Source organism: Rutilus rutilus (assembly GCF_951802725.1).
Source record: "Rutilus rutilus genome assembly, chromosome: 25".
Lineage (NCBI taxonomy): Eukaryota > Metazoa > Chordata > Actinopteri > Cypriniformes > Leuciscidae > Rutilus > Rutilus rutilus.
This window is the reverse complement of record NC_140229.1, coordinates 7662620-7674120: the sequence shown is the minus strand read 5'-3', so window position 1 is coordinate 7674120 and position 11501 is coordinate 7662620. Positions and strand designations below refer to the sequence as shown.

Below are 11501 nucleotides of genomic sequence, written 5' to 3'. Positions count from 1 at the left end.
CGTTTCATGACACTTCACTGTATAAATAATGTAATTGAGCAGTTTAAGCAGTTTTCCCCCTGTGGGGAGTTAAAGATCAGTGGTTTAGATTAATTGTTTAACTGCATCATGCTCCGTGAAGCATGATGTGTCACATAAGATGGTCCTCTCTAAACACTTCACATGAAAAAATCTTTGGTGTATTGTAAGCAGCTATAAAAACAGGAAGCAAATCTCTCACGGGGAGTGCTGTGCCATTATGCTGATGATTTTATAATTCTGGAGAAAACAGGATGTTCAATGGATGATTCAAACAAACCTGCTGTGGAAATGCAAGCATCTGATGCATGCATGATGCACATGCAAGGATATACAATGAATCAACACAAAATCTGATCTACTTTGTTCATATGACTAAACAGACGCCGGTGGATTTTAACCCCTCAACCACCCTAATTTCGATCATGTTATCTGTTAAATATGGAAAAATGTGAGCTCATTATGTCCAATATACACTGTTGGTAAAAAAATATACAGTATTCAGTGGAGTCCAAAAGTCTGAGATCACAGAGAAAATGCTTCTGTGTTCCAATAAATAATCCAGTGCAGGTGCTGATATGAAGTCGCTCAAGCTTTCTTTCTTCTGTAATTAAACCTAAAATGAGGATTTTATGCACAAGAGAGAAGAAAGCCAGAACACCTGCTGTCTGTGAATTCCAACAGTCTCTAGACGATGGTCATGTGTCTGTGCTTCCTGGGACCATCTTCAAAAAAGTCATCAAGAATCTGAAAAACCATAGATTTGTATCATATATGGATTCTTGACTAATCATGCTAGTGAAGTGCATGGAAATATTGAAGTCAACATGAAAGACACTCACAACCCATTTTACTTCCATAATATGGAATATTTCACATATTTCACATTACTATTTTAACTGTTACATTTTTTATGAAAGATTATTACAGTGCCCCAATTATGCTATTTTAAAGGTACTAAAATTTGTTTTGGAGCTCTGGATAATTTTTTTTTCTTATAATCTACATTCTAGCATCACTTCGTTTCTTAATGTCTTAAATGGTTTGATAAAAGATTCAGTCTCTCTAAACCCCGCCTTTCCGAGACTCTACTCTGATTGGTCAGATGGCCCAGTCTGCAAATACTGGTCTACCGCAGCGCGTGTCGAAAACAAAACACCCATTCCCATATCTGAATTTCAGCTCGAGACCTTCTTCTAACGATGGTGTCAGTTTCACCATATCAATTCGATCCCGAGTCCTCAACCATTTGAAGTGCTTGCAAAGTGGAGTCACAGCACAGAAAACAACATCTTCTCGACATGTCGACAACATGAACCAAACTCTTCCAGGCCTCAGCTACAACTACAGAGTTTGAGCGCGGGTGAAAGTAGACGTTCACAGGCAGCCAATGAAGATCATAGGCTGGCATCATGCAAATTTGTTACAAACCTACGTAGGATTGTGCAGGAAGTGAGACTGGAATTACGGACAACTCGTTTCAGGCAGAATCAGTTCTTTCTTTTGAGAGATAACTAAAAATGTTGTTCATTATGATCCTTGAAACTTTGCAGACCTTTTACATTCACAAACAGCTATATTACACACTGCGTGAAAGGTAATATCCGAAAAAGCATAATAGGGGCACTTAGCTTTTTCTTTGGAATAATGTTTCTTTAGAATAAGAATTGATTAATCATTTAAAACAAGATCAGGAATATGTTAAGGAAGTAAATAGGTGAAGTTTTGGTTTCATGTTGACTTTGAGCTTGATCTGAGGCATCACCTGATGATCGTTAGAAAAGTTTGTAAACCAGACTCCGCCATCGGATCCTGCAATAAAAAGAAGCAAAGATTTATATTCTATTTAACATGATGGTTTATAGTTCATTTATACTTTCCTGAATCCTCACATTAAAATATATGACAATGAAATAAAGTAATAAAATGAGGCTTCTTGTCAGGTTTTTGTAACAGATTTTGAATGCAATAATCACTTATTCATAGTTTCCATGTGATGTCATACCCTTATAGGACACCCACCTGGAGAGCAAAACAAAGGCTTTCCTCCATTGCTCGCCAGTTATTTTTACAAAGTCAGTATAAGTACTAATGTTTAGTGCATCATATTCTGGGCTGATCTGCTATATATATATATATACACACACATGAATTCAGGTGAAACCTGAATACACCACAAAGACTTTGGTTCAACATAATTTAGGTCAAACCAGTATGTGCACATATGGGATGATAGTGCGTGTTTGTTTATGCATACACACCATTATGATCATCTGTATCATATCCTTGGTTGTCCCGTCCTCGCACATTTTGTGTGGCAGGCGTCCTATTCTGGGACTGGACTTGTGCCCTGAAATGGGATTTCAGACCTGTTAGCAAGCCACTTACAACAATAAAGATTTTAAAAGCAATGATCGCTCAATTTCACATTATTTTGTATTTTCAATCACTCCTAAATCCAAAAGACACACTGAAGCTAATTTCTCACCTCCTGATCTCCTCTTGGTAGCTTGATTCTGCAGAAAAGAAGAAATAAATGAGTTGATACCAGATTAAGATCAGAATTACATAAACAAGATATGTTGTTTGACTAGTTATATGTTCCAGTTAGCTTACCACAACAACACACTCTGACACTTTATGAATTGGGATGCACTAATGGAACAAATCTGGCTCACTATATAGTATGGCTATAGTATGGAAATTGTGGTCCACTCCATCCCCACAAACACTCACTTTTCTTTCTTCTTCTAAGGCAGAAGAAAACAATTCCAAAGATGATTAGAAACAAAAGAGCAGCAGCACTGAAGGCAACAGTGACAGCGATCAACACTGTCTGGTCTCTTTTAGCTGTTTAAAAAAAAGAGAGAGAGAGATAAGAGAATCATGCATCAACCGTCATTTTAAAGCGTCAAACAGCACTCATTCAATTGCAAGTTATCATTGCAATTAGCTCTGATTACAATACTAAACTGCATGTGGCTGGATTGGTGTTTGCAGTGCCCTCTAGCTGTTCCTGCAAGTAACTGTTCTGATTTGTGGTTGTAAAAACAACATGGAATCAAACCCCGTTTACTAGAATTTATGATCTAATATATTTGTTGATGACTCGTAAAAAAAAAAAAAACACACACACACACACACACACACAAAAAACGTAGGCCTACTGTTCTTATTGACGGTCAGAAAGACAGTGTTGCTTTCCGGTGTGTTAAGGGCAGGGACCGTGACCAGACACTGAACAGAAGAAGTTTTGATGGCGGTGACCGTCAACGTGCAGCTGGAGTTAAACAGACTTCCCTGTGACACAGAGCTTCTGTTGCAGGATGTTTCCACTCCATTAACAGACCAGGACATGCTGGGTTCAGGAAACCAGCCCACGGCCCGGCACTGGAACTCCGCCTGAGCTCCTTCCGTTTTAGTCTGGTTTCCACCTACGATCTCGACGCTGCCACGTTCTGGAGAAGAACAGAGCAGAATTATCTCTTCAAACACACACTCTGCCCTAATCACTATGGATTTGTGAGTTTGCTTTAGTGACGGTTCAGCATGTCTTGAAACATGGTCCACTTTAATTAAGTAGATTATTATTGATTATCTGCACTTTGAGATGTAATCGGATAATTTCCCACGGGACAGCAGGACAGGTGTAGAGAGTGACTCACAGGTGTGTAGCTGATAACATCTCGGATTTGTTTTGCCTTGTGCTGCACTTTGTACTTTCTGTGGTCCACCATAAAAGCACTGACAGATCTTGTAAGGCAAAACATTCACTTATAATAATGCACTCAAGAATGAAGAAGTTATATACGTGCTCGCCAAACTCAAAATTTCCCTATTTTGGCTTTTCTGTTGATGCTTTGAAAAGTTGAAATGTCTGATTCTGAAAGCTCTGATACATGTAAAAAATAACAACATAAGACTTATTATGAAAAAAAATATTAATATGAAAGTCTTCAAATTTGAATAAAACATTGATCTTGCATCTGACAAGAACATGCAAAAAAAAAGAAAAAGAATGAACAAGAAACACAAGGTTCCTCAAACGGGTCGTTTATTTTGCAGTTGAGGAACATTTTATTGCTCAAAGGTTACTCTTTCATTGCTCAGGAGACTTATTGGAGTTCTTAGTTTTGTTAATATGAATCATTGTAAGGACCCAACTAACAAAAATATGTATAACATTTTTTGGTACATTTGGAGTGCTGTCAATACAGAGAACAACAACAAAAATCGGTGTTGCCTACAAAGTGTTATCCTCGTTTTAAAATTTGCACCCCGTTGACTTCAATGGGGCAAGTTTTAAACCTGCTTTAGCCTCTTAACATCCTTGATGTGTCATTACAAGTGCACAGGTCATGTGAGTGATTCCTTCTGAGTAATCGATTGTCAAATTCACGCGCGTGATCATAGGTACTAAACCTATGCGCGTGAACTCGACAATCGATTACTGTGGACTTCGACCGAAAACAGGATGTAAATACAGGTATGTGCGCTGGCTGAATAAACATCATTTTATATATATTTCTTTCACATCTACTGCAGTCAGATTCACCCGCGTTCACTCAGAAGGAATCACTCACATGACCTGTGCACTTGTAATGACACATCAAGGATGTTAAGAGGCTAAAAGCAGGTTTAAAACTTGCCCCATTGAAGTCAACAGGGTGCAAATTTTAAAAAGAGGATAACACGGTGTAGGCAACATCGATTTTTGTCGTTGTTCTCTGTACTGACAGCACTCCAAATGTACAAAAAAATGAGCTCAATGTTAAAATTGACCGGAGTTCTCCTTTAAGTTATGAAAACGTTATTTCTGAATGTTCTCTGAACATTTAAAATGTCCAGTATAATTAAAAGTTTTAAAATGTTTTATCTTTGTTATGCAAACAATAAGGGAACATTCTTGTTTATAATTCTGCATTTCAACTTTTTTTCTTTTCTTTTTTTTATAGTTAATCGTACATCCAACTAAAACTTTTCAGGAAAAAGGTTCCATGAACAATTTATAAATAAAGTTTTTGTGCTAATGTTTCAGGAACTTTATTAAAGACCAAATAACTTTGAATGAACATTTTATTCTATTACCTTTACTGCAAGAACGTTCATTCAAACCTTGACTGAATGTTCTGAAAACGTTTCCTGTTAGCTGGCATGAATCACACTTTAGTTTAGGGTTCAATTCTCACTATTAACTAACTATTAACTATGACTTTTGCCTCAGTAAACTCCTAATTACTGCTTATTAATAGTTAGTAAGGTAGTTGTTACATTTAGGTGTTGGGTATATAGGAATGTAGAATATGGTCATACAGAATAAGTACTAATAAACAACCAATATCTTAGTAATAAGCAAATAGTGAGAATTGGACCCTAAACCAAAGTGTTAACTAATTTTTCCATTTGTATAGACTATAGAGTAATATTGAAATATAACTTAATATATTATAATTGTAATAATGAATATCATTAGGATTATATTTGAGTTTCTATTGCGATCTTTGACTATGTCTTGGCAAATCTGAGAACAGTTTGGGACCTTGTTAAGTGAAATTCCTATAGTCTTAGTTTGGTCATTGTTGTTTAGGAGAAACAATTACTCCTGTTATTTGGTTGATGGATGTGTTTTGGTCCACAAGGGTTAATTAAGTGCTGATGAGGGCAATAGTTAGTGAAGATATATTTAAGGAGAGAGTCTCTGAGAATGTTCAGGCTGCATTTTACGCTCTGTCATGCACACAATTGCTGAGTAATGGTTAAAGGTTGTAAAAAAATATCAGCATATGGATGTAGGGGCTGGAACTCACTTAAGCTCAAAGATGAAGCTTTAAGCAAGAAGGTAAGGCGCTGTTGTGGAGTGTATACATTCAAACCAATGACAAAAATCATTAAGGCAAGAGAAGCAGTAGTTTGGACACGGAGAGCTTTAATAAACTGACTCCTATCAAATCTGTAAAGCCAAAGGCAATCTGTGCAAAATGCAATCCAAGAATAAACAACACATTGGAAATGAGAGTAAAATAGCACTCATTAAAAATCTAAAGAGAGATCAAATCATGCATTTGTGTTTGTCTGCTTTAAACTGTTTATTTGGATCCTTGTTTAATGTTTTTAAAAAGACTGGAAAGGCCTGGATCGTACAGACAGTACAAAAAGATTCAGCCGTACCCATGTGAATAAATTTACTTGTGTGATGGCAAAGCTGAACTTTCAGCATCATTACTCCAGTCTTCAGTGTCACATGATCCTTCAGAAATCATTGTTTTTATTATCAACAGTTGAAAACAGTTGTGCTACAACTAGAAACCTTGAAACATTTTTCAGGATTCTTTGATGAATAGAAAGTTGATTTTATTAAGCAGTATTTTATTTGTTTTAAGTTTATAAGTTTTAATTTCTATACACACATATACACTCACCTAAAGGATTATTAGGAACACCATACTAATACTGTGTTTGACCCCCTTTCGCCTTCAGAACTGCCTTAATTCTACGTGGCATTGATTCAACAAGGTGCTGAAAGCATCCTTTAGAAATGTTGGCCCATATTGATAGGATAGCATCTTGCAGTTGATGGAGATTTGTGGGATGCACATCCAGGGCATGAAGCTCCCGTTCCACCACATCCCAAAGATGCTCTATTGGGTTGAGATCTGGTGACTGTGGGGGCCATTTTAGTACAGTGAACTCATTGTCATGTTCAAGAAACCAATTTGAAATGATTCGAGCTTTGTGACATGGTGCATTATCCTGCTGGAAGTAGCCATCAGAGGATGGGTACATGGTGGTCATAAAGGGATGGACATGGTCAGAAACAATGCTCAGGTAGGCCGTGGCATTTAAACGATGCCCAATTGGCACTAAGGGGCCTAAAGTGTGCCAAGAAAACATCCCCCACACCATTACACCACCACCAGCAGCCTGCACAGTGGTAACAAGGCATGATGGATCCATGTTCTCATTCTGTTTACGCCAAATTCTGACTCTACCATCTGAATGTCTCAACAGAAATCGAGACTCATCAGACCAGGCAACATTTTTCCAGTCTTCAACTGTCCAATTTTGGTGAGCTCATGCAAATTGTAGCCTCTTTTTCCTATTTGTAGTGGAGATGAGTGGTACCCGGTGGGGTCTTCTGCTGTTGTAGCCCATCCGCCTCAAGGTTGTGCGTGTTGTGGCTTCACAAATGCTTTGCTGCATACCTCGGTTGTAACGAGTGGTTATTTCAGTCAAAGTTGCTCTTCTTTCAGCTTGAATCAGTCGGCTCATTCTCCTCTGACCTCTAGCATCAACAAGGCATTTTCGCCCACAGGACTGCCGCATACTGGATGTTTTTCCCTTTTCACACCATTCTTTGTAAACCCTAGAAATGGTTGTGCGTGAAAATCCCAGTAACTGAGCAGATTGTGAAATACTCAGACCGGCCCGTCTGGCACCAACAACCATGCCACGCTCAAAATTGCTTAAATCACCTTTCGTTCCCATTCTGACATTCAGTTTAGAGTTCAGGAGATTGTCTTGACCAGGACCACACCCCTAAATGCATTGAAGCAACTGCCATGTGATTGGTTGATTAGATAATTGCATTAATGAGAAATTGAACAGGTGTTCCTAATAATCCTTTAGGTGAGTGTATATATATGCATTATTTTTAACACTTGCTCTCATCTCATGCTCTCATATTTCACTTTTCATATCTCTATCCTCAAAACATTTTCTATACTCCAAACATACTCCATACGTCATTTGTTTAAGGTGTATCATAGTGGCATGGATCAGGTGAAGTGATTCACAATAGCTCACCTTGTACAGACAGTGTGGCCATCTGACGCTCTCCACCCAAAACCTGACAGGTGACTTCACCAGCATCGTTTCTCTGCACGTTGCTAATTATAAACTCCCATTTGTAATTTCCAGGCGTCGTGAAATTTGTGGCAGAGAAGCGGTCTGTGCTGTTCAGCACTCCAGATGCTTCTATAATGGTGACAACCAAGAGTCCGTTGACTGTCCAGGTCATGACAGACGAGGTCAGAGTTGTGCTGCAGTTGAACCGAGCCTTGGAACCACGAAGCACTGCTGCATTTAGAGGCTGGAGCTGCACCTCAGCAGACACTCCTGTAGGGAATTTGACAAGAATCAAATAATTCAAAACACTTCCAAAGAGTTGGTATTTAGATCCAGTTATGCAAAACATGTTTTCTTGGTGGGTTTTCTTATCATAAATCATTTTTTTCTAGTAAATAAGCATTATAGGTAATTATATTAGACCTTCTCCTGGTTTTTCCTCTTTTGAAATGAAACAAAAGTGCATTAACAAAGAGCTAAGCAAAACTAGACCAGGGATAGTTGTCAAGGGCCATCCCTGACTAAAAATGTAGTAAAATGTCAAAAAATGAATTACACAAATTTGTGGGTTTTGAGTGTGTCAAAACTTTGAGTTTTTGTGAAATTTCATTTTCGAACAAAAATTTGTCATCATATTTTTGTAATTTTCTTAAATGACAGGTTGTTTTAAATGTTTTCAGTTCACACAATTTAATAATTACAATTACAAAAAATAATAAATGTAGCTTTTTAATGGCAGTTTTCATATAGTGTGACCAAATCAAATATAAACCCACCGTAAAAAATATTGACTGAAAGTGTGACAACTTGCCCTGGTCTGCATTCCCATGTCGATTACTTTGTAAGATTGCACTAATTTCATTGACTTTGTAAGTCTGTAAAGCACAATTACAAATACTCTTTTTCTTAATCATCCATCCTTTCATTCTCCAAACCAGTTAACCTCTGTAGGGATGTGGGTTTTCTTCATCAGTATCAGTATAAATGAAATAAATTGTACTTAAGAAGCAAAATTGTCCAACATAACAAGATAATATAATTTTAGAATACATTTTTGGTTTACACAAAAATAATTTACTAGTGAGTAAAAAAAAAAAAAAAACGCAAATGTATCTTGTTTTAAAGAAAAAAATATTTTTACTGGAAAAAAGGACAAAAATACTGATTAAGAAGTTGTGAATATGAAAACTCACCCATGGTGATCAGAAGAAAAAGACCCAGTCTAAAAACATCCATATTTCCTTAGTTATCGTCACAACAGCATCCTAAAATAAATGCACATCATAGTAAACAGGCAGGCCGACTGTTGGGACACAACCCTGAAATCGTTAGTACATTCATTTGATTGCATTCAAGCGTCAGGGATTTCACATTTGCTTTTGTTTAGGTGTGTCTTTGTCATGAACATTGTGTGAAAATATCTTATTGTATTATTAGGTAAACAGAAACACAAATTTGTCACAAGTTTCCAGATATTCCAGTCATTCAATCTATTAAGCTTTTCTGCTCAAAACATTACTAATATTACCCAAAATGATCTTTATTAATTTATATATCACAATATACATCATCAAATAATTATTCCCTTAATACATACATACATATTTATGTGCTATTGCACATGAGTACATTTTGTCTTTTACATAATTTGTTCAGTACACACCCTAGAACAGATATGACAGATGTCAAACCACATGCTCCTTTCACTGAACTTACAAGTTATTCTATAGTAAGAACTTCAATATCTTGAACAACAACAACAACAATATACCTCAAAAAGATTCCATGGAATGAATCAGGGATTAATCCAGTAAAATAGAGAAACGATCCTTCGTTAGATCACTGTCAGCCTACAGAAAGGCCAAAGTCCAGCCCGTCATGTCATTAAAGCCTCTATTACATCTCCATGCAGGGAAACCCAACAAGCCTGTCTGCTTTGCATATGTCTGCAGATCTCGTGAGGATTTGAAGTCACGTTGACATGTCAAAGAAGGTGGTCTGTCTACCAGAAAGATTACCTTTGGGGTGCATGAGCCCATGACCCATCTGTTTGGGTTCATGTAACGCTGTGTTTGAACGCAGTTGATTTAAATCCTCTGAAACAGACACACCCAGTTTCACTGAAGAAAAAACGAGTTTACAGTGTCAACAACAGCAGTCATTCCTGCCGCTCAGCAGATTTATTTATTGTATCTCCATCACTGTCTGTGCAAAGCTCCTACAGGTGATGTTCACATACCTAAAGACAAAAAAGACATTGAGGAAACCAGGAAGTCTCAGGGTATTGAGCAATTATGTTTGTTTAGTTACCTGGGGATCAGCTGCTTGTTTAGAAGAACATATGCAAACAGGTAGAAATGACGTAGTCAGGCATGACACACATATTATGCTTATACATAAAACTATGCCCTTTGGCTCCAGGGAACGCTGTATATGGTTTCTTGACCTGCTACAGACAAACACCTGCAAATGACAATAAATCAACTAACTTAGACTTTGTTGTCCAACCAGATACTCCATCACAGGGATTAAAACAAACCAAACCCTATAGAAGAATGTACAAAGTTGAGACACATACATTTATTATGATTTACATATTTGACAGATCCTTTATCCAAAGTGACTTTTGTGCATTCAAGTTAGACATTTGTACTGGTTTGGTGTTTTCCTGAGAATCAAACTGAATCCAGAAAGCAAGGTTATCTTACCGTCAAACACACCCTAAAAACTCTCGGTTGATTAACCCAAACCTTGCTTACTCGAGGTATTCTGGTTCCAAAAATGCGTCCGGGAGTAAGGTCAGCCAACCCAGAGTATGTTCACGGTTAACACACAAGACATTCTCAACAAAGTGATGAATCGACGAGTCACCATGGAAACGGGCACTAAGTAAAAGCATGCCATTCTACTTCTTTTGTTAAAGGCTATTTACACACTTAGTACATAATGCCACCTATTTGGTGGTTGTGCAATTATTCTTCAATTTCTTTGTATAAAGGCATAACACTTTTTGTTATACTGGTTGAAACTCTCTTCACATCCTGATTGCAATCAATACTAGAAGTTGTCTAAATATCAAAACATGTATATATATCTTCTGTGGAAGTCGCAGGACCAAAATGTTTTCGTCCAATCATTGCATTCGGACCGAAAGCCACCAAGCGCCAAAAACAAAAGCAGCAACCTTTCACAGTTCCTCATTAACCAAACCAACAAGCTTATACTGCGTTCACACCATGTCGTAACCGTAATTACAAGATGGCAACCCGTGACGTTCTACCCGGAGCTGTCGACAGTATCAATGCTGAAAGTAATCTGCAGCAGTCTGGTAGTACAAGTAAGAGCTCTGTAAGTTGTTTACGTTGATTATTATTGTAATGTTATGTGGTTTAAGACATGAGGTAATTTAATGCCATCTCTCGTGACCTGACACTTTGCTGAATCTGCTGTGCTTTGGAGGAGGCGTGGCTTTGGAGACACTCTGAAGGGAGGTGGGATAACATTTAAAGTTTGTTGTAGTCCTTAAAAAGCAATTTCTTCAAAAGAAAATATCTCCCTTTGCTTTGAACTTTGAACTTTGAGCGTCGTAACTTTGCAGATGTTGTTTATGCTCAAACAGCACCATGACACACTAACTA

At 37.5% G+C, this 11501-nt stretch overlaps 1 protein-coding gene across 1 annotated transcript; it reads right to left on the bottom strand.

Annotated features, from left to right (window-relative positions):
• Positions 1 to 227: 227 nt before the first annotated feature.
• Positions 228 to 9128, bottom strand: igsf5a (immunoglobulin superfamily, member 5a). Its single transcript, XM_084399678.1, has 8 exons — positions 9057 to 9128; positions 7822 to 8133; positions 3186 to 3476; positions 2755 to 2868; positions 2507 to 2534; positions 2280 to 2368; positions 1784 to 1830; positions 228 to 765 (listed from the first exon to the last, which is right to left on the bottom strand). The coding sequence occupies exons 1-8, from the start codon at positions 9097 to 9099 to the stop codon at positions 706 to 708; spliced, it is 984 nt and encodes a 327-aa protein (XP_084255804.1). The 5' UTR covers positions 9100 to 9128; the 3' UTR covers positions 228 to 705.
• Between the last annotated feature and the right edge of the window lie 2373 nt (positions 9129 to 11501).

Bases quoted from the DNA above. Each gene is read 5' to 3' on its own strand.
- igsf5a (XM_084399678.1), bottom strand. From the start codon at position 9,099: ATGGATGTTTTTAGACTGGGTCTTTTTCTTCTGATCACCATGG. The intron at 3,477-7,821 runs GTGAGCTATTGT...GTTCTTCTCCAG, and splicing joins GGCCACACTGTCTGTACAAG to AACGTGGCAGCGTCGAGATC. The intron at 2,535-2,754 runs GTGAGTGTTTGT...TCTTTTCTGCAG, and splicing joins CCTTAGAAGAAGAAAGAAAA to AATCAAGCTACCAAGAGGAG.